Raw genomic sequence first — 23,611 nt, forward strand, 5'->3', positions numbered from 1 at the left:
AGCTCACCCCACAGTCAGGGGCCCCGGCTGGTCCCACCATTCGAGAACCTGCTGTCTGCCTTGTGGGCAGACACCATCTGCCCCTCATCACCCCTCATCACCTCTCCCCTGTCTGCTCTCAGATACCCCTGCTCCCAGCCTCTCCCTGTCTGCTCCGTCACTCACAGTGAGCTCCCTAAATCATGAATCTCAGTGTAGTGCCCTGCTCAGGACTCTCCTCTGCCTCCCACGGCCGCCTGCACATAGGTAGCCCTGTGTCCATTTCCTGTGGCTGCCATAACAAATCCCTACCAGCCTAGTGGCCAAACATAACACACGTTATTCTGTTGTAATTCAGAAGGCCAAATGTCTGAGATCAAGGTGTTAGCAGGGCTGGTTCCTTCTGAAGGCTTCCAGAGAGCCTCCCTTTCCTTACCTTGCCCCACTTGTAGTTAGCCTGCATGCCTTGGCTTAGGGCCCCTCTCATATCACTCCAGCCTTTTGCTTCCAAGGTCACGTCACCTTCTGCTCTGCTGTAGCCAGCTCTCTCCCTCTACCTCCTTGTTAGAAAGACACTTGCAATTGCACTGAGGCCCGCCTGGGTAACCCATGCTACTCTAGAGCCCCAGCTCAAATTTTGTAACGTCATCGAATCTGCAAAGTCCATTTTGCCGCGTAAGGTAACATTCTCAAGGGATTAGGATGTGGACACATTTGGGGGCCATTATTCAGCCTCCCACAAGTCCCAACCCTCTGGCCCACCTGATTTGGTCCCTGCCCACCGTCTTGCTGCCTTTCCTGCCACCTCCCCAGCCCCATCCACCACCCTCTGCCCCAGCCAGAATAAACCACCCAGAGCCCAGTGAGAAGCATTTACCAAGGACTTGCCACCTGCCAGCACTGTTTGCGATAGAGCAGTGAGCAAGTCTGAGGCCCTCTTCTCATAGGAATGTGACTCTGCAGCAGGCATTCTCACAGTGTGGCCCCCACCCGCAGGGGACTCCCAGAAACAGAGGAGCTGGCCTGGGCCGCCAGCCTTAATGAGTGGCAGAGCTAGAATTTGAGCCTGAGTCTCTCTGATCCCAAAGCCTAGACTCTAGGGTGAAATGCTCTCTGGATTTGAACTTGGCCCTGTTTTTGACTGTCACCTCAGTGCTAGCCCTACACATACCAGATGGGGAAAATGAGGACCAGGGAGGCAAGTGACCTGTCTGAGGTGTGAAGCAAACTCAAGAAAGGCTGGGAGGAGAACCCTGTGTTTCTGGACCCCTGCCTAGGTCTCTTTGAGCCCTTTCCCCACCCATTCACTTGTTCATGGTAATCTCCCAAGGCGGGAGATAATATTCATTAGCACCTGGGCTATCACAGTCTCCGGGCGTGGCTCTTCCTCATGCCTATACACTCCCTGGGCCTGGGCCTGTGCCTGTGGCTTCACTACTCCTGATGTCTGCAGGGCTGAAGTCACAGCTGGTGCCTCCCCACTCCTTCCAGCTTTTCTTCTGTGCCCCCATCAGCTCAGCATCCCAACTGGCCCCTGACTGGCTCCCTGAATTTGCTTTCCTTCCCTCTGTGAGGTTTTCAGGCATAAGTTGGATTATACTCCACTTCTCCTATTGCTTAGAGTAAAACAGCAAATTCTTATTCCCATCTCCAAGGCCCTGCCCTGCCACGACCTCCTCTCCTGCTCCTCTGGCTCCCCTCAGCCCACATGGTGTCTAACCCCACGCAGGCTCCCCTCAGCCCAGGCCCTCTTCTTCCCCCTCTTGACTTACCCTATTGGTTTAACGTCTGCTCCCCCTAGACCGTAAGCTCCATAGGACAGGCCCCTGTCTGTGTTGTTCACTACTAGACCCTAACACGTGGCACTGTGCCTGGCACAGAACAGGCCCAGGAATATTGCTGGTTGAATAAATGAATGAGTGAATGTCTTGTTCTAGGCCCCCAAGAACCCTGAGAAGTGAACCCACCCCCACTGTAGAGATCAGGAAACCACGTCTCTAAGAGAGAAGTTCCAGAAACCTCATAAGAACTCAGAGATTCCTGGTTCCCGTTTTTAGCTTGGATGGCATGATAAGCCTCCCTGCAAATACTGGCATCGGGGCAGGTTTCCTGGCAGAACCCAGCACCAGCTCTGAATCACAGAACCGCAGGGTGGGAACAGCCTAACCCCTCTCCAGCTCTAGCACAGATGAACCCGGGAAGGTGGTGCGACTTCTGGCCAATAGCATAGACAGCAAGCTTCTGAGTCAGGATTGGAATCCGGAGTTCCCAACAACCTGGGCTGTGTCCACAGCATCGCCACGGCATGTCCTGGTTTGGCCAGAAGTCAGGGGCACAGCTTGAGGAGCAAGACTGACTTTATCTTTTGCTCCAAATCCAATCTCAGAAGATGAGGCTGCAGCCACGTGTCTGATACACACGCTTCTCAAGAAGAGCTGTTGCCCAGAAGATAAGTTTCCTTAAGGGCTTGAATGTGTTCACCCCCTTCAAGAGCCCCAGCTTGTTCACTTATACATTCAGCTTTACTGAAATGCTCCCTTTAGCACGTGGTTTCAGTGTTCCTGCCCGGCCTCTATGAGTGCCCTTTGCATTACGCCCAGGGCAGCTCACCCCACAGTCAGGGGCCCCGGCTGGCCCCGCCACTCAGGAACCTTCTGGCTGCCTTGTGAAGCTGGAGCCCTGTCTCACAGCTGCTGGGGGTGCTCTCCTGGGCTGCTGGAGGGTGGGCCTGCCTGGCATGAGTCATGGCCCCACCACTTACTGGTTTGACAACCTCGGGCAAGTCACTCTCCAGTCTGAGCTGCAGCTTCTTTACTGTAAAATGGTGATAATCATCAGACTTACTTGGAAAAGTCAGAAAAGGCGTAAAGGGCACAGACATTGAGCATAATTCCTGGCATGGGACAGGTATTTCAGCAAATGAGAATTTTCATTCTTCACCATCCATTTCGTTTTCTTGTTCCTGTCTGTCTGCCTGCCTGCCTTCCTTTTTCTTTCTTTCCATTTTATTGTAAGTTTTTTTCAAGCTACATTTGACATATTATAGAGGTCACCTGTTTGAAGTGGACAGTTCAGTGGTTTCTAGTATGTGCATGGAGTTGTGCATCTACAATCACAATCCATTTTAGAACATTTCACCACCCCCTGAAAGAAGCCCTGCACCTGTGAGCTGACCCCCACGCTCCCTGCGCTCCACTCCCTGCACCTTCACACCGAGGTGGCCACGCGTCTGCTTTCGGCCTCTCTGGACCTGCCTGTGTGACATTTCATGGAACAGGTGCTCTTCTGTGCCTGGCTCCCTCACGTAGCATAACATTGCCATGGTGCTATCTTTATTTTCCGCCTTTTTTTCCTTCACCTCTTTCTTCCATCCTTTTTGCTGTGATTTTTCCTTCCCCTGTTTCTTCTTTCCTTCCCTTTCTTCCCTCCAAGGGCCCATTTTTTCCTTCCCCAAGTGTTTGGGCTTTAGGGCGGCTCGTGGCCTCTGCAGGCCCTGGTGGAGAGCTCGAGGCTGCACCCTGGGCCACCGGGGCCCCAATCCCTGCCCGCCCAGCTTCTCAGGGCCTGCACTTCTGCACAGCAGCCACGCGGAGCAACGGCGCCAGCACACAGTTAATCCTCTTCCTCTTCTGTCTCTTCAGAGAGTTTGGGGAGTGAGAGCCCCTCCCACTCCTGGAGAGGAAGTCAGGGGAAGGAGAGCAGAGAGGAGGTGGGAAGCCCTTTACAGCCTCAAAAGTCAAGGAGAATAAATCGTGGCCCCCCAGGAGTCACTGAAAGGTAGAGAACCTTCCTACATGGGTCTGGGGATGGTGACTGGAAGCCATCTGGAGACTCTGGCTTCTACCTGTGAACCCCTCCTTCCCCTCCCCTGCCCTGCCTTTGCCCTGATCTACACCTCCTGGCTCCCTCTGAGCGGGTCTGAAGGTGCTACCTTCCCAGGGACCGAGATGGGGCGGGAAGGGGCACCATGCCTTCGGGGCCACTGCTAGTACATTTGTACCCTTAAGAAGGAGCATGGCGGCTGGGCGTGGTGGCTCACGCCTGTAATACTGGCGCTTTGGGAGGCTGAAGCGGTGGACCACCTAAGGTCAGGAGTTTGAGACCAGCCTGGCCAACATGGTGAAACCCCATCTCTACTAAAAATACAAAAATTAGCTGGGAGTGGTGGTGCATGTCTGTAATCCCAGCTGCTCGGGAGGCTGAAGCAGGAGAATTACTTGAACCTGGGAGGCAGAGGTTGCAGTGCACTCCAGCCTGGGTGACAGAGCCAGACTCCATCTCAAAAAAAAAAAAAAAAAAAAGCACAGAAAGGTGAACAAATGAGGAAAAGGCCCTTCCTCCAGGGGACCCGGCCCGGGGTGCACAGCCTGGCAAGCAGAGGAAGGGCTCACGGCAGGCCCCTGCCCCCTTCACCTGATGCCTTTGTGCAGAGAACGGCCTGCACAGCCGTATGGGGGCTGCGTACTTTCCAGACCCTTCAGGAGACAGCCCAGCAAAAGGCAGGGGTCAGAAAGCTTTTCCTGCAAAGGGCCAGATAGCAAATATTTTAGGCTGTGCAGCCCATTTGATCCCTGTTGCAGTGCCGCAGCTCTGCCCTTGTAGGGTGAAAGCAGCCACAGACCGTACATAAATGGATGGAGATGGCTGTGTTCTCATAAAACTGTATTTGTGAACACAAAAATTTGAGCTGCATATCATTTTCACAGGGTCACAAAATGTTATTCTATTATTTTTCAACCATTTCGACAAAAACAGGTGGTGGGCTCAATTTGCCTGTGGGCTATCATTTGCCAACCCTGGCGTGGGGGAAGAAATGTGTGCCATTTCCAGCCCCTGGCTGTGTGACCTTGGGCAGGTGGCTTGCCCTCTGAGCCTCAGCATGCTCATCTGCAAAATGGGGATAAAAATGCCTCCCTGAGAGAACTAGGATAAGATTTAGCACCGATTTATGCAAAGTGCCTGGCACACAGCAAATGCTTAGTAAGTGGCAGCCTTTATTTATTTATTTATTTTCCCCATGGCCCATTTGCCAAGGAGCAGCTGGAAAGTTCAGGGCAGGCTCTGTGGATGCATGTCTCAGCTGTGCTACTGAATTGTTCCAGGGGGGTCCTGACCCTAAGCCTGGTGCCCCCCATCTGAAAACGGGAGACTTGGATCGGTGTCTGGGGACCATTCCAACACTAACTATATATAAATACTTAACAACGGAGAGCGCATGCCAACCCCCCAACTGTGTTGTGTCAAGAATCTTCTGGCAAGGGTGGTGAGGAACGTGTTTTTCATACTAATGAGTCTCTCAAATTCAGTAAAGCGTGTCCTTGTCACGACTTGAGTTGCCGGTCCGGGAGTCAGGGGCAGGTGAGGGTGCAGGCTGGGCCCAGGGCGGGACTGCTGAGAGAGCCCCAGCCATGGGGACAGGAGACCAGACCAGACTTCCTCATTCCCTGCCACAGATTGGCTGTGTGAGCTTGGAGAGATCGCATCCCCCTCTTGAGTCCCAATTTCCCCATCTGTAAAAGAGAGCTAAGAATTCTGGCAGCTGTCCCTGTCCCTGAAGCAGCAGTGGTGAGTCACAGGGCTCCCTGTTTTGGGGTGTTCATTACACTCACAGTGGCTGTTTGTGGCAGAGCATTCAGAGAGTGGAAGGGGGTGTGCCTGCATTGCAGGGCGTACACAGCCCTTGAGGCTCTCCTGGGGTAGGAGGACCGTTCCCTCCCCGCCCTGCCTGGAGATAGGAAGTCGAGGTGGTCCCAACTGCCCCAAACTGGCAAGTGGTGCTACACAGCCATCAGTGTGCCTGCTTCTCCTGTCTCTGATCCATGCAGAAAGCTGCAGAAGGTAGCGAGGGCCTCACAGACGGGAGGTCGCAGGTCCATGGAGGACACTCAGTCCCTCCTCATGTGAGGACTGACCACATCCCTTTGTCACCCAGGGACACTGTCAGGGTGGGTGGCAGGGCTGTCCCCAATGCCTAGAGGATTCAGGGAACTTCTCCTTCTCATGCTGAATCTGGAGACACAGAGTTTTAAAACTTACTGTGAAAATGGAAGATAAAATGGAAAGTCATAGAGAACCCCATGTTTGTTGCCATCCTTCCTAGTCCCCTGAAGTCCCAGCTCGACGCTCCCTTCCCATCTTGGTGTGGGTGCAGACATGGCCTTAGTATCACAGTGGTAAGAGGATGCATACGCTCTTGTTCTGCCCTGCTTTCGTTCCACCTGGTCTTCGTTCCTGAGCAGGCAGCAAGTCTCTCCCTTTTGTGGCTGCTGAGTTTCCTGCTGTCTCCCCCATTCACTCGTCCCTTATGAGACACTCTCACAAACTGGGAAGCCATCTATGACATGGCAGCGGTCTGTTGCCAGAGCTCTGAAGGCTGACCTCCCCAGTTGGCTGGCTGGCTGACATGGGGCAAGTGACTTCCTCTCTCTCAAACTCTGTGTCTTCTTCATCTGAAAAATGGAGCTGATCATTCCAGCGCTTCCCTCCCAGGGCTGGGGAAGGAACAGTTGAGTGAGCGCCCTTGCCCCAGTAGTGGAGCTTGGCACGCACACCTGGACGTGCCCAGGCGTAAGATACTTTGTTTTATTCTGCTCGGGGACCTTATAGGCCACCCCTTCACAGATGATGGAAAAACTTAAATTTTCCAGGTCAGGGAGCTCAGCCACTTCCAGTAGTAAACATGGTGGCTTTGGAAATGGCACGCAGTCCATGCAGGCTTCTCTCCCCTCCCCACCTGCATCCCCCCAGTGTAAGTCCCCAGAGGCTGTCTGGCCCCAGTGGCATTCTCTGGGCCACTCCAGACCTGTCTTGTCAGCTTCTCTATCCATGGCAGCCGCGTGGACATAGTTGGCCGGCTCCTGGGCTCTCCCTGGCACTGTCCAAAGCCAGCTACATCCCCCTGCAGGCCTTTGCCTCTGCTATGGGTGACCTTGCATGGTAGTTCTTAGGGCTCAGCCCAGGCTTTGCGCCTAGCGGAGGTGGCAGGAGCCCGGTTCCTCTGCTCACCAGCTGTGTGACTTTGGTCAGGGCGTTCAACCCCAGGGAAGGCCAGTCCTCTCTTCTGTAAAGTCCCCGCTAGCATGACTGCTGGTGGCGTGGGGGATCCCAGGCTGAGCACCCAGTGCATGCTCAAAGACCATGCTGAGTCACACATTTTGCCTAAAGTTTTACCTTTAAAGAGGATGCCCATGAAAATTGCCCAGACCCACTCCCCTGCAGCCTCATCTCTCCCAGCAGTGAGTGAATATGCTTTGCCAGAGAGGCAAGCTCCCTTCCCCATTCCCCCACTGGGGTATTCACCGCCCCATGCAGTCATAGAATTTGAAGAAGGGCCAGGACACCCTAGCAGGCAGTCCCCAAGGCTCAGCCATGTGCTGAGGCTCACTGTGGGATCTGGGAGATTTTAACGATCTCCTGCAGCCCCTGTGGAGGAGAGGAAGGAGGAACTGGGGTACAGCTTGAGGCCTCCTAGCTGCTATTTCTGTTCCCCTGCAGGGGCCCCTTCCTCTGAGACAGCCTTGTTCTGAGCTTCTAGATGGGAAGTGAAGCACAGCCTCTGTGCTTTCAGACCTCCCCAAACTCGCCTTCTAGTGACTCCCGCTCCCCTGCCATCCAGGTTTTGACCCAACAGGAGAGTGTTGGGAGTAGGAAGCAGGGCCTAGCCTAGCACTGAACTCAGCCCACCACCCCACTCCCCAGGTGGTGGCCCCTTCACCCTGGCTGGTGAGGAACGGCTCGCAGGGGCTCCTGCAAACCTAAAGCCATTGGCTCTCTCTCCACCGTTTCTGTTTGGGACTTAAGAAATTGTCTCTGCCTTCACCTGCCATTGCTGCCTGAGTGGCAGGGCCAGTGCCGATGACACAGACAAGCCAGGGCCAGGAGCCGTGCCGTCTCCCTGCATTGCAAAGTCCAGCCCAGCCTGCCCCACCTGACAAGCATCTCACGCTGCCCAGCACATTGACCCTCTCCCAACAATTACCTGGTAATGGTGACTACTAACCATCGCTACCCTGGTAACAGTTGAGGCTGGTGGAGTCAGACTTTAGCGAGCTGGCTGACCTTGGGCATGCCGATTAACCTTTCCAAGCCTCGGTTTCTTCACTTGTCAAAGGGGATGTTACTAGTACCTGTTTCAAAAAGTTGTTACAAGGATTAAAGGAAATAATAATATAGAGGCTGGAGAACAGTGTCCAGCACACGGTGAGCCCCAGGGGGTACACCAGCTCGCGCGGGAGTAGGTGCGAGAAAACCCTTCCCTATTGTTGCATCTGGCTGTTGTCTCTTCTTCACTCTATGATAAACATCTTCATGCAGGGAACACTTTGTTTCTTTCAGATTATTTCCCTAGAAACGGAATTTCTGGAAACAATTACTGGCTAAAGGGGAGGGTATTTGAAGCCTTTTGCCACACTTCGCCTCGCTGTTTTCTAGACAGGCTGTGGGGGCCTCCCTGCTGCCAGCCCCATCAGGTTATTACTTCCTCGAAGCCACATCAGCAAGAGGGCCCTAGAAGTGCTGTGGGGGCGGCAGACTAAGGCAGAGGGCATAGACCACACGGAGAAGGAGTCACCAGCATTTAAGGATAGGCGAGGGGACAGGGAAGAGGGGAGAGGAATCCTCAAAGGGGCTGAGAAGGAACCGTCTGAGAGGTCCCCAGGTCCAAGGCCTGAGCCATTCAGAGGCTACAGAGCCAGTAAACGTCTCAAACCAAAGAAACTGGCACGGCGATTCAGGGCCTACACGCAGGACACAGCGCTCAACAGGCCCAGGCAATTCCCAGCTCTGCCAGGCACTGCTCAAGGCCCAGGGGCAAACAGTAGGCCTCTCTGAACCTCAGTTTCCCCATCTACAAAATGGGCGTGACACTTCGCCTGCGTCTCAGAGCTCTGATGTAATGAGGGATCGTGACTGATACTGAGAACTGCCTGTGTGTGAGCCGCCGTTGGCATGAGTGGGCAGGAGCCTGGGGGTTTCCCTCAGTTTGAAAAAAACATTTCACGGTTTTGAGGAGAGGGCGCGTGAAGTCAGCCCATCTGAAAGTGGCAGTTATTGAAAAGTTCAAGCAGCTGGGCAGGGCAAACACAGTCCAGGACTTGGGAGACCTGAGTGTGACCCCGATTCTGGAGCAGCGTGGGCCAACTTTCAACCCCCTCTGAGTTCGGCCGTGTGCATTATAAGGCGGGGAGCCCCCCACTTTGCCGTGGGGCCGACCTGGACTTCGCAAGACTCCGCCACTCACTGTGAGTCCTGGGCAAGTGACTGAAGTTCTTTGGGCCAAGACACCCTCATCTGTTAGAGATAAGAACAGGATAAATATCTATCATATCGATCACGTGGATGTTGTAAAAGTTAAGCGACAGTGTGGATGTTAAGGGCCTCCTCCATGCATACTCTTGTGGTTTTATTACCAGCAATCCTAGGTCAGTAGCAGGAAGTGGATGGCAGGGAGGTGGGGGAGGGACTTCGCAGGAAGTAGGGTTCCCACGCCTTCACTTCTTCCACCGGAGGGTCTGCAACACACTCAGCGCCGCCTACTGGCTGTGTGACCCCCTTGCCAGGTCTTCTAACCTCTCTGTGCCTTAACTTCCTCTTCTATAAGACGGGGAGAATCTCAGCACCTGCCCCATGGGGTTGGAGTGAGAAGGAACTGAGTTAAGACATAGAAAATGCTAGAGACGGGCCACAGTGCAGCAGGAGCTCAGCGGACGGTGGCCTTGAGTGGTAGTTCTTAGGGCTCAGCCCAGGCTTTGCGCCTAGCGGAGGTGGCAGGAGCCCGGTTCCTCTGCTCACCAGCTGTGTGACTTTGGTCAGGGCGTTCAACCCCAGGGAAGGCCAGTCCTCTCTTCTGTAAAGTTCCCGCTAGCATGACTGCTGGTGGGGTGGGGGATCCCAGGCTGAGCACCCAGTGCATGCTCAAAGACCGTGCTGAGTCACACATTTTGCCTAAAGTTTTACCTTTAAAGAGGATGCCCATGAAAATTGCCCAGACCCACTCCCCTGCAGCCTCATCTCTCCCAGCAGTGAGTGAATATGCTTTGCCAGAGAGGCAAGCTCCCTTCCCCATTCCCCCACTGGGGTATTCACCGCCCCATGCAGTCATAGAATTTGAAGAAGGGCCATCCCGGTCACAGACTGAGTCCAGTCATTGTTCAATTCACGACACTCTCCCTGCTCTACAGCCTTCAGTGGCTCCCCAGTGCCTGCCAGATCACACACAAATTCCTCAATTAAGACCTTCATGCTCCAACTACAGAATCCCTTTCTGCTCTTCTCATCTTCTTCCGCCCCATGCTTCTTCCTCTTCGGCTGAGATAGGCCATTCCCTGTTCTCAGAGAATACCCCAGAGCTCAGGCTGCTGTCTGCCTGAAGAGCCTTACCCACCTTCCCAAACACCCCTCATGGCAACAGGCCCAACTCAAACGCCACCTGCTCCATGTAGCCTCCCGTGAACTCCAGAGCCAGAAATGGCTTTTGTGCCACACAGTCTTGCTGGTGCACGCCCACTCACACTCACAGGCAACACACCCATGCACACTCAGGCACTGGAGCACACACACGCTCTTGTGTGCAAGCAGACCTGCCCTTGTGTGTAGTTTACACCTGTGCGTACACTGGCACACCTACCCGCAGACGCTCGCTTACAGGCTCCTGTTATCACACAGGCAGTTCTGTTTTTACACTGCAACAATTAACCCAAACGTTTTCTCACCCTTGAGTTGCTGGAGACCAGCAGCCCTGCCCAGATCATCTCCGTGTCCCTCGTATCATCCCTCTGTACCGTTCTGCCTGATCCATTTAGCCCGCCCCACAGGAAGCAGCATGTCATCGTGGGAGGGAAGCATGCTTTGAAGTCAGATAGCCCTGGGTTCAGATTTGAGAGTTGCTACTGCGTGACCTGGGGCAGCTCTTACTTATGTGGAGCCTCACGTTCATGGTCTGTTAAATGCACACACCTGTTCTTGCTTTATCGTACCATTGAGAAAGTTAAACAGAAAAAAGATGCAAAACACCTAGCTCAGGCCCCAGAACGGGAACACTCAGTCAATGCTACTTCTTGCCAGGCATTTATTCATTCACCAGCAAATTCAGGGATCCTGCTAGAGTCACAGCCAACCCCTCCCTCTGGCAGCCTCCAGGTCAGGTCTGAGGCTGTAGCTCAGGAGTGTTCAGGGATAGGGGTCCCAGGAGCTCCCTCATCACAATTCCCTTTGTGGGCCTAAAGCTCCCAGACCCTCACTTTCCCTTTATCATGGAAGCTATTAAAAAGGGGTTAAGGCCTGTGACTGACAACTGTTGATCTCAAGTAAGTCCCACGGGGTTCATTTCACCTCACTGGGTGCAAAAGCAAACCCAGGATGTTTGCAAAGCTCTTGCTGGGAGTCTCCCCGGCCTGCTCAGCGGCCTGCTCATGCTGCCTGCTCGTGCTGCCTGTTAACGCAGGAAGAAGTGAGCCCTGCCTTAAAGGGGGATCCCTGCCATTCCCACCGCCCCTCAGTCTCCACTTCTTCAAAGCAGACCCTGAGGGCGGGCAAACCCTCTGTGCTTACTTCCAGAAAACCAGGAGAAGGCCTTGAGAAAAGAATTCCTTTCATGAGCAGAGGGCTGCAGTGTGGGCATTTGGGCATATTGGGTAATGTTGGTTTGTGGCAGAAAACAAGGGGGAATGAAAAGAACACCGTGATTCGTCTCCAGGTGACTTTGTGTCCTGAAATTTCCACCACGGCATATTTTAAAACAACCAAAAAATAGGTATGGTCTAGAGAAAAGGGTCCCCCCCAATTTTTGCAAAAGCCTAAGGCAGTAAGAAAGATCTCTCGGGAGGTGGGTTGTGGCTGGCCCCAAGGATAGGAGCCAACCCCTCTTCTCCCCAACCTCCTGCACTTCCATTTCCTCTTAAAGGAGTGACATCCTGGTGACCCAGTTCCCAGGATGAAACTGACCCTCTCAGTCTGGGTTTCCGTGTGTTGTTCAGTACAGGATCAGCCCAGAGCCTCAGCACACAGTCCCTCTACTGTCAGGTTTTTGTTTGTTTGTTTGTTTGTTTGTGCTTTGTTTTTTTTATTTGAGACAGAGTCTCTCTCTGTCTCCCAGGCTGGAGTGCAGTGGCGCGATCTCGGCTCACTGCAAGCTCTGCCTCCCGGGTTCACGCCATTCTGCTGCCTCAGCCTCCCGAGTAGCTGGGACCGCAGGTGCCCACCACCACGCCCGGCTAATTTTTTGTATTTTTAGTAGAGACGGAGTTTCACTGTGTTAGCCAGGATGGTCTCGATCTGATCTCCTGGCCTCGTGATCCACCCACCTCAGCCTCCCAAAGTGCTGGGATTCCAGGCGTGAGCTACTGTCAGTTTTTAGGGACCCTCAGGGACAAAACATTTACAAAGGCGGAGAAAGAGAAGGATTCCCTGAAATTTCAAAACATTCCACTTCTCCCATCTCATCTCATGGCTTTCACAGCCTCTTCTTCAGGACTGCTCCTGTTGTACAGATGTGGAGAGGGACTGAGGAACGGAGAGGGATGGAGTTGTCTGAGACCCAGCAGCGGTGGGTGAGGAAGGCTCAGGCAGAATGCAGGACTCCTGGTTCCGAATCTCACACCTCCTCCCATTCACTCCTAGCACGCAGTTGCTGCTCAGATGTTTGTTGAAGTGGTAAACCTCCCTCACTATCTCCCTCCGGGGCTCCTGCCCACAAGACTCTTACAGGCTGGTGGTGAGAAGGTAGATGGTGAAATGAAGCCAGAAAGTGGGTACCGGCTACTGGAAACAGCCGGGGAGAAGCTCAACTGCTTCTGACCATCTGTGAAATTGGGAAGTCAGAAGACAGGAGAATCACTATCCAAACTGAGATTTATTGGGGTTCTCATTCATTCGTTAACACACATGAACACCTACTATAAACTTGGACAAGGTAGATGATGAAAGATCCAATGCCTGCCTTTATGACACTCCTGTTTAGTCCAGGAGACAGACAAGTAAGCTGACACCTAACCCAGGGACATAAGTGCCTCGGCAAAGGGGCTGCAGGAGCCAGGAGGGAACCAGTAATTCTGGGAGACCTCAGAGACAGCTGCCTAGAGGAGATGATACTGAGCAGAGTATTGAAACAGGAGAAATTGGCCAGGCATGGTGGCTCACACCTGTAATCCCAGCACGTTGGGAGGCAGAGGCAGACAGATCACGAGGTCAGTTTGAGACCAGCCTGACCAACATGGTGAAACCCTGTCTCTACTAAAAATAACAAAAAAAAATTAGCTGGACATGGTGGCATGCACCTGTAATCCCAGCTACTCAGGAGACTGAGGGAGGACAATTGCTTGAACCCAGGAGGTGAAGGTTGCAGTGACCTGAGGTCGTGCCACTGCACTCCAGCCTGGGCGACAAAGCAAGACTCTGTCTCAAAAAAAAAAAAAAAAAAAAGTAAAGACACAGGATAAATTGACCAGCAAAGAAGAAAATGCAGGAATTTAAAGCAGTGTGAATAACAAAATCTGTGCAAAGGCACAGATGCAAGAAATAGCAGGGTAACACATACAGATGGTGGTTCTGTCTGATCATTTGTATGATAAGCAGTGGAGGGAAATGGGAAGGGGCACTGGCATTCATCATCCATTGTCCTCACATTAGCCTTGTGAGGCTGCTATTATTAACTCATTTCACAGATGAGAAAACCGAGGCTCAGAGCGGGGCTGAGCAAAGCTACCCACGCCCAGTAGCTCTGAAACCGGGTCCTGTCCCCTGGTGGCTGAACATATTATAACACTGTCCATGTAAAAACACGAGATTCAGATTCAAATGACATTTATTTAGGAATGTGATTAGTCTGAACCCTCTTGACTGCAAGTAGCAGAAACCCAGTTACAAGAGGATGGAGTTTGGGAAATAGGTAACTGACTCATAGAACTGAAGAGACTAAGAGTAGCTTCAAGCGTGGCTGGACCCAAGGGCTCAAATGTCCTCAGGAATTTGTCTTTCTCCAGCTTTCAACTCGGCTTTCCACTGTGTTGACTTCATCCTCAGGTGGAGTCTTCCCGTAGAGCCACCAGTGGGTGCAAGCTTCTATCTTAACATCTTTGCAGACCCAGTGGAAAAGTATATCCCTTTCCTACTATTCCAACAAAAAGCTCCAGGCTTCAGTTTCATCAGCTGGATTGGGTCATATGTCTATCCCCGAAACCAACTGTCACGTACCCAACCCTGAAGCCAGGGCAAAGGGAAATAGGTCAACTCCACCTAATCTACAAGGACAAAAAGTGGGGAAGGTCGAATTCCAAAGAAGAATCAAGGTGCTGTTAGCATGAGAAGGGGAATGGAGGATGGAAATGTGAAAACGAGGTGTTTATCACAAACACTTACTGTTCAGCAGAAACCGTGTTATACACACCTATAACCCCATTAGCATCCACTAGCTTCCAGTGTTCTGGCTCAGGGCAAAGAGGGGCCATGGGACCGTGAAGGGGGTTGAAGAAGATTAAACCTACTAGAATCTTTGCAAGTGGTAGGTTGGTGCAAAAGTAATTGCAGATTTTGCCATTAAAAGTAATCTATACTAGAGTCTACACAGCATGGGAATCCCAGTTTGGTGTTTCATCCCAGCTTATGCACAGCATGGGGGGCAAGTCAAGTAAGAGAGACAGGGACTTCTGCCACTGGGCTTTTTAAAGCTAAATATGCATGTCAAAATGCCTCGGATAATCACTTAAAAAACAGAAGGTAGAGATTCCATATGGTATGGAGGAAAGAGAATGAGAAAAAGAAATCAACTTAAAACAAGAAAAGAGAGGGGGAAAAATTTAGAAAAAAATGGGACAAATGTAAAGCAGAAAAACAGATGGAAGAAATGAATGAAAATAAATCAGTAATTACAGTGAATATAAATGGAATAAATTGGCCAATTAAAAAAATACAAAGATTGTCAGGCTTGGTTTTTTAAATCCAAACAAATGTTTTTACAAGAGACTTAAAATGTTAAGAACATAATTTTTGAAAGAATAGGAAGGAAAAAAAGATGTACCCAGCAAATACTAACTGAAAGAAATCTGAGTAGCTATAAGCAAAAGTATACCAACTTTTTTTTTTTTTTTTTTTTTTTGAGATGGAGTCTCACTCTGTTGCCCAGCCTGGAGTGCAGTGGTGGGATCTCGGCTCACTGTAGGCTCTGCCTCCTGAGTTCATGTCATTCTCCTGCCTCAGCTTCCTGAGTAGATGGCACCTGCCACCACAGCTGGCTAATTTTTTTTTTTTTTTTTAAGTAGAGACAGGGTTTTACCTTGTTAGCCAAGATTGTCTCTATCTCCTGACCTCAGATCCGCCCGCCTCAGCCTCCCAAAGTGCTGGGATTACAGCCATGAGCCACCACGCCCAGCCAAAGTATACCATCTTTAAAGATAAATATGGTCACCATATTTTGCTAAACAGTTCACCAGAAAGATACATTTTACATTTGTATGTACCAAATAACCCTGCTTTAAAAATATGTAAAGTTGACAGAACTACAAAGAAAAATTGATAAATAATCATTAGAGCAGAAAATGTATAATATACCTCTATCAAAATTTACAGATTAAGCTATGATAAAATAGTAATTAATATTTGGGAAACACAAAACGCTTAGAACACTGTATCTAACAACTAGAGAGTACATATTCCTTTCAAGCACATATGGAACATTTAAAAAGCTGACCATGTATTAGGCTAAGAAGTATGTATCAGCATATTTCAAGGCATTGAATATGCTTCATACAGAATAATTATCTGACTACAACAAAATTAAATAATAACAAAACTCTTACATAGTTGTAAACATTTTTAATAGATCATGGGATGAAGAAAAAATAACTATGGATATTAGAAAACATTTTAAAGTAAATGACAATGAAAATACTGTACATCAAAGCTTATAGGATGCCACTAAAACGCCACTCAAAAGGAAATATATGGCCTTAATGGCTCATATTTTTAAAAGCAAATTTGAAATGTAATGATTTAAACAGCCAATTTAGGAAGTTAAAAAGAAAACAAAATAAACTCAAAGATAATTAAAGAAAGGAAACAGTAGAGACAAAGGAAGAAATTAATGAAACAAAAGACAAAGATTTAATAAGGAGAAGAGCAGCAAAACCAAACTTTAGTACTTTGAAAAGTTCTGGCAAAATTTGTTAAGATAACAGAATAAACAACATAAGTAAAGACTATGAATAATAATGGGGAGATATTAATATAGATGTTGCAGAGATCAAAAAAGATAATAAGAACATTATGATCAATTTTATGCCCAAAACAAGAAAAAACTAAGGTGAAGTGAATAAGTAAACAGAACTTGCCAAAACTGACTTGGGAAGAAATAGAAAACCTGAATGGCCCTATAACCATTAAAAATAAATAAAATGACAGGCTCACTTTGGCAGCTCATATACTAAAATTGGAGCCATACAGAAAAGATTAGCATGGTTCCTGTGCAAGTATGACATGCAAATTCATGAGAATTCCATATTTTAAAAATAAATACATGATATGAATAAAACACCAATAGTATTTGGTTTTCCAAATGAGTTCTACCAGACACTCAAAGAATAGAGATCACTGTGCAGTCCTGTACAAACTCTCTCGGAGGAGAGAAAAAAAGAGAAACTCTCCTATTTATTTTATGAGAACAGATTAAAAAATAAGTATGAAAAAGGAAATTACAAGCTAATCAGAAACATGAACATAGTTAACAAAAATTTCAGAGCATTAGAAAACATAATAGTGCAATATTTTTAAAGAAAAATATAATTCCTCACGACCAAGTTAGATTTATACAGAAACAGAGGTTGCTTTAATATTAGAAATGTTACTAATGTAATTCCGCTCATCAACAAATTAAAGAAGAAAAAAAGTCTTTGTGAATATTATATCAATAGAAGCAGAAAAAAAAAAAAACACTGGGTAAGTTTAAGCATTTATTCACGATTTGAAACACAAAACAAAATATCTGAGCACATTCTGAACAGAAGGAAACTTCCTTAACCTGAGGAAATACTAATAAACTACTTCTAAAATAGGGAGCAGTGATGGCCATCACACTTCTATTCAACATATTACCAGAGATCAGTCCAGTAAGACAAGAAAAATAAATTTAAAAAATAAGAAGGGGGAAAAAACAAAACTATTATTATTCACAGCTAATAACCATCCTCTATACAAAAACCAGAAAGTATCTACAAATTGTTGTCATGAATAAGAAAGCTAAGCAGCATTGCCAGGCATAAAATCAACGTACATTGTCAACTTTTGAAAACTACCACTTATAAGAACAATCAGAAAATTAGACATTGAAGAAGAGCTAAATAAATCTTTCAATGACTACATACTTTTCTTCATAAAAACCTGGTATGTCTTTTGTTAGATGAGTACCTGGGTGCCTTGTGATTTTGGTGGTTGTTATAAGTGGTCTTGCTACCTATTTCTGATACATAGAGAATTGGACTGCATATAGGCAACTGAATTTTGTATACTGATCTTATGTGCAATACCCTTGTTATACCCTAACATTAATTCAAATGACTCATAGATTCTGCAGGAAAAGACTCAATTTTACAAAGATGTTTCTCCTTGCCAAATTAATCTGTATGTTCAGAACAATTCCCATTAATCCAAACAGTGTTCTCATAGAAATGGACAAGCCGATTCTAAAATCTGTACGGTTGAGAATAGGGTCAGGAATAGCCAAGTCTTTTCTAAAGAGGAAAAAAATAAGATATAGCAATTAAGTCCTTGGTGGTAATGCTGCAAGAATAGACAAATAGACTAGTGGAAAAGGATAGAGAATTCAGCTAGCACTCAAACACCTATGCACCAGGGACAGGTTCAGTGAAGTCCCGAGCAGCATTTCTTGTAATGGTAAAAAACTGGAAACAATCCAGATGTCCTTTAACAGATAAATGCATAAATAAATTGAAGTCTATTCATACGATGAAATACCATTTTTTAAAAATTACAGCACATTTTAAACATATACATAGTAAGGCTCCCTGAACCCATCACACAGATGTAAACAGTTACCAACTTATGCCCAATCTTTTGTTTTGTTTGCTGGCTTTTAACTGCTCCTTGTGGAGCAGGACCACCTACCCCCCCACACACAGGACCCCCCTCCCCCCCCACACACAGGCCCACCTACCCCCCAGAGTAGACTTTTTTTTTTTTAAGATGGGGTCTCACTTTGTCCCCCAGGCTGAAGTGCAGTGGCACAATCTCAGCTCACTGGAGCCTCAGCCTCCCAGGTTCAAGCAATCCTCCTGCTTCAGCCTCCCAAGTAGCTGGGACTACAGGTGCATGCCACCAGGCCCAGCTAATTTTTGTATGTTTTTTTAGAGACAGGGTTTCACCATGTTTCCCAGGTTTTGTCATGTTGCCCAGTCTGGTCTCGAACTCCTGAGCTCAAGCGATCTACCTGCCTTGGCCTCCCAAAGTGCTAGGATTACAGGCATGAACCACTGTGCCTGGCCCTGAAATACTTTACAATGGTGAAAATGAGCTACAGCTATACCTATCAAAAATATAATGTCAAACGATAACAAAAGGTTAGCTACAGAGAAAAGATCATAAAACACGATATTATGTATATACAAGTGAAATACAGGCAGAACAACATAATAGATTGTTTAGGGATACAGAAATATTTGCTGAAACAAATCAGGGGCTGGTAAAGTTCAGTTTCCTAATCTGACAGGTGGTTCCACTGGTAATCTTTTCAATATTCCTTAAGCCATGTATATGTGTTTTATATAGCATCTCTTTGGATGCTCAATGCATTTCATTTAAAAATATTTAATGAGTGAATTGACATGTAACAAAGAGATATGACTGAATAGAGGAAGACTTGAGATGTTTATTTTCATTTTAGTTCATCTTTATGGTCTGAATTTGTTACTATGAACATGTGGTATTTCCAAAAGAGCATTATTTTAAGTGATTTTTAGGCCCTTTAGAAGAAGGGAGGTGGTTATTTCCTAGCCTAGAGCTAGCTATTCTTTGATAATTTCACTGAGTGCAATGAGAGTTGCCTTCTCAGAGCCACAGGCTGCATCTGGAATGTTAATGCAAGGGCAAATACCTGCCTGCTTGGTCAAATATGTACACTGCTAACACGGTAAAGGACGCCCGCAGGCTCTGAAATGCCAGAGGGATGACCTTGAGGCCCAGGTGCAGGTGGGGTGTTCAGGGAGAAAGGGCCACACCCAGACCTTCTGCAATGGCCTGGCCGGCACATGCCCTCACATGGAAGGAAGCGCAGATGTCAGCTATGTCTTTGTTCACAAAGCCTTACAAAGTCAGGCCTCCAAACCCACAGCTATCATCAGGTGGACACTAAAGGCACGAGTGTTCCTTTCCCTCTATGTGGAAGGGAGAAGGAGGAGTACGTTTGATTCCCTTGGTGGCTGAGGTGTTCACAGCTGATCTGAATGCCAGATGGAGTAACTCAGACTTCTCCCAAACTTCTTCCCCAACTCGGGGCATGCTGCAGATGCTCAGGAATCATCTCACTAAGATTCGGAACTGGCACACTTTGACGGGGCTCCTACTGCCAGGCAGCCTACGTGTGCTTACTTTTATGTGTATTCTGTAACACTGAATTCTTTCAGGAGTAGGAAAAGTGAGGGCTGGGTGCAGTGGCTCACGCCTGTCATCCCAGCACTTTGGGAGGCCAAGGCAGGAGGATCACTTGAACCCAGGAGTTCAAGACCAGCCCAGGAAACAGAGTGACAACCCACCTCTATAAAAAAGGCTTTTTTTTTTTTTTTTTTTTTGAGACAGAGTTTCACTCTGTCACCCAGGCTAGAGTGCGGTGGCACGATCTGGGCTCACTGCAAGCTCTGCCTCTCAGGTTCACGCCATTCTACTGCCTCAGCCTCCCGAGTAGCTGGGACTATAGGTGCCCACCACTGCGCCTGGCTAATTTTTAGTATTTTTAGTAGAGACGAGGTTTCACCGTGTTAGCCAGGATGGTCTCGATCTCCTGACCTCGTGATCCGCCCATCTCGGCCTCCCAAAGTGCTGGGATTACAGGCATGAGCCACCGCGCCCGGCCAAAAAGGCAATTTAAAAAAACTAGCCAGGCACAGTGGCACTCACCTATAATGTCTGCTACTCGGGAGGCTGAGGCGGGAGGATCCCTTGAGCCCAGGAGTTTGATGTTGCAGTGAGCTATGATCACGCCACTGCGCTCCAGCCTGGGCAACAGAACAAGACCCTGTCTCAAGAAACACAAAAACAAAAACAAAACAAAAATCCTGAATTGGATATTTTTATCTTCATTTGAAGTCCAGAGACACTAAGTAAATTGACCACAGGCATACAACATGTTAGAAGCAGAGCTGGGATTTGAAAGCAAGTCTCCTGAATACTCCTTCTTGTGGGTTGAGGGAAGAAGTCCTTGTTGCCTATAGGCTGCTCTGGGTGGCAAAGGGCGGTTCCCCTCCCCCCACCCCATCCCACCCTTCCCAGGCCCTGACTTAGTAGAAGCAAAATCAAGAGGCTAAACCTGAGCTGCCCCGCCTTGCTCTGCGGCCACCTCAGCCTGGCATGTGCTTGTGTCTCCTCAGGAAGCCAGCACTGTCCTGCACTACGTGCTCCAGCAACCTCCTGAGCTGCTGCAAGAGCCTGTGGGGGCTCAGGTTCCTTCAGAGACACATGGGAGGCCCCTCGGAGGAGCCATCGGGGGAGCCACTGTCTGAGGAGCCACAGAAGAGACCTCCCCAGAAAGCGGTGAGGACGCTGCCCTCTGAGGCTGTCTAGACCTAGCCCCAGGACACTGAAGATACTGCTCCTGGTCCCCAAGATGTGACTCCTGGAGCTCCTAAGGACCCAGTCTCCAAAGCCACCAAGGACTCACCCTGGACTGAGTCTGGGGGCTCCTGGAACACACAGTTGGGTGTGGGGTCCTCAGGCCTAGGGCGGAACAGCCTATTCTGTGCTCAGCATTCCCAGACAGGCACACAAGACTCCTCTGGGCCCGAGTGGGCTGAATCCCATGGATTCAAAGCCCATGTTGGTGCTGGCCCTGGGAGTCACGAGCAGAGACGGTTGGACAGACGGGGATGCGTGCACCTGTGTGTGCATGGGTGCGTATGTGTAGGAACGTGCATGTCCTCTGAGCAAGGCAGAGGGTATTGCAAGAAAGCTTTGGTCTCTCACTCCCTCTTGGGTTCTGCAGGATGAAGGAAAGGAAGGGTAAAGATAGAGACAGGAAGGAAATAGCTTTTCATGAGCACCTACTGTGTACCAGGTGCTTCCCTGGCATGAGCTCTTGTAACCCTTACAGCAACATGAGTTTACAGCAAGAATCACCACCCCAACTTCACAGAGATGGAAACTGAGGCTCAGAGAAGTAAGGGACCTACTCAAGGCCACTCAGCACCTAGAAAGTGTGCCTAGCACATAGGAGGCATGCAAAAATATTTGTTGAATGGGTGAATGAATGAGAGGACAGGTGAAAAGCCAGACCTCAAACCCACACCGCTGACACTGCACTACACCGCCTCTCAGGAGAGAGGGCAAATATTTCCTTGACTCAGCCACCTTCCTCCTAGCAAGGCTTAGACCCCCAGGCCGTGGGGGTCCCTTCCTGCTAGAGTATGACCCTCTCTGGTGCTTGTCATCAACAAGTGGTGTGTGGTGGACTTGCTGGGGAGAGTGTCTGCAGCCAGGCTTCATGGAGGGAGGAATGGAGCTTGAGGGACTGTAATGGTTGTGAATGGAGTTGGCCCCCAGCACTCTCTGGTGGCCGTATGACCTTGGGCACGTCTCCTGACCACTCTAAGCAGCTTTTGATTCTCCCGTCCAGAGGGTAGGCCCCCTGTTCCTATTCACAGGATCCATAAAGTGTCTCAAAGAGACAGGATAGTGCCAGCCCCAGAGAGAGGGGGCTGTGGAGGGACATCTGCCCCCAGGGCTTCTCAGTGGCATCTCCTGGCTGGCCCCTGACACTCAATCTTCCTTGGTTTCCAAGATGCCTCGTGGTCTTCCCCCTCCCTAACATCCCTGACCTCCCTTTTCTGTCCCCTTTGCAACTCATTGTCCTCTACCTGCCATCAGATGTGGCTGTTCTCCAGGCTCAGTCCGGAGTCCTCTCTTCTCACTCAGCATCTGTCCCCCTGTGACCTTGTCTGCACCCACAGCTCCAGTTACAAGGCACGAGGTTCGGTTACGAAATCCCTCACAGATTTATAACTGCAGGCTTGGCTCCTTCCGGGAGCTTGAGACCCACTGCCGCCTCCGCAACACCTCCACCTGGGAGTTTCAGAGGCGCTCTCCCTCAGCGTGTCTGCAGCTGCGTGCCTGCCTTCCCCTGCACCTGCCCTGCTCCCCAGGTCCCTTTCTCAGACCTAAGCCTGCCCGGGCTTCACAGGCTGAGGGTCCACCTTGCCACCTCCCTTTGCCTCGGTCCTCATGGAGCCCTGGCTCCACCATCTGCTGGCTTCTCCCCATCTACTCTGTGTCACTCCATCTGACCACCACCGTCTCCATCAGGACAGTTGGAACACCTCTTAGCACTCTCGCCCCCACCCAGTCCACCCTCCACCCGACAGCCAGAGTGAGCCATGCCAGATACAATCCAGGTCATGCCACACAGCTGGATAAAATCATCTTCAGCCCAGCCCTCAGGCCCTGCGTGCTTGGACCCTGCTGGGCCCTCTCCAGCCTCCCCCTGCACCAGGCCTCCTCTACAACTTCACTCTGGCCCTGCTGTTCTTTTCCTTTTAGTTTGATTAACTCGCTTTGCCCATTCCATGCTCAAAGCTGTTTCCACGACAAAAGGCTCCTCCTGCCCATTTTAGTGCCCCGAGATGTCATTTCCTTGAGGAAGTCTTCCTTGGCCCTTCGCACCAGGCCAGGCCCCTGCCACACCCCTCAGAGCTCTCCTTGGAAGGCACTGGCACGGCTGTTTGTGTGATTCCTTGAACACTGTCTGTCTGTCCTCCTCACGAGACTGTGGGTCCTGTCTGTTTCTGGTGCCCGTTGTCTGTCTAACCCCGGCAGGAGAGTTTGTCTCATGGTAGGAGCTTAATAAATGTGTGTTGGATGAATGAGCAGAGAAAAGAGAGTGCAGAGAGTGGACAAAACAGATGCTTTCAGGAGTGTGTCTGCCAATAAACCTAAAGGCATGATTTGCCCTGGTGACCCCCAGAGGTGCTTAGTCTCTTGGCTGAATTCCTTCTGGAATCCCCAGAACCCCCTCCTTGGAAGTTTTCCCAGGAGTCTGAGGCAGGCAGGTCTCCCAGTCGTGGCCACATGACCTCGAGTGAAAACAAACCAGTCTGGCTGTTCACAGACTCAGCTGGTCAGAGCTCTGGCCCGAGGGGCCGACGCACCACCCGCCACTGCAGAAGACGCCTCCACGTCTGTCTCTGGGCTGCCTCCGCCTTCTGCAGGCCTCCTGGAGCCTCTGCTGGCTGCAGAAGTGGGGTGCATGCTGCCTGGAGGAGGAACATCTGTGGTGGGACCCCAAATCCATGTTTGTGTTACCATCGTGTTCCAATAAAACTATCGAAGCAGATGCTGCCTCACGGTTTTATTTTTTAACTTCCTGGTGAGGAAATGCTTCCCAAACTTCATCATACGGTGTCTTGATTTAGAAAAAGAGTCATGATAA

At 49.6% G+C, this 23,611-nt stretch overlaps 1 protein-coding gene and 1 non-coding gene across 2 annotated transcripts in view; both read left to right on the forward strand.

Moving 5' to 3' along the window:
- HRH2 (histamine receptor H2) overlaps nucleotides 1–22,089 on the forward strand; it is a 51,803-nt gene extending 29,714 nt beyond the window's left edge. Inside the window, exon 3 of the mRNA XM_025388688.1 lies at nucleotides 20,562–22,089. Coding sequence (XP_025244473.1) covers nucleotides 20,562–20,754 — 193 coding nt within the window. The 3' untranslated portion in view covers nucleotides 20,755–22,089. The remainder of the gene's footprint in view (nucleotides 1–20,561) is intronic.
- On the forward strand, nucleotides 16,367–16,473 carry LOC112627193. The gene has a single exon (XR_003120055.1). It is a non-coding gene; the product is annotated as a U6 spliceosomal RNA (small nuclear RNA).
- Nucleotides 22,090–23,611: the final 1,522 nt, after the last annotated feature.

This window comes from Theropithecus gelada, chromosome 6 (assembly GCF_003255815.1).
Source record: "Theropithecus gelada isolate Dixy chromosome 6, Tgel_1.0, whole genome shotgun sequence".
Lineage (NCBI taxonomy): Eukaryota > Metazoa > Chordata > Mammalia > Primates > Cercopithecidae > Theropithecus > Theropithecus gelada.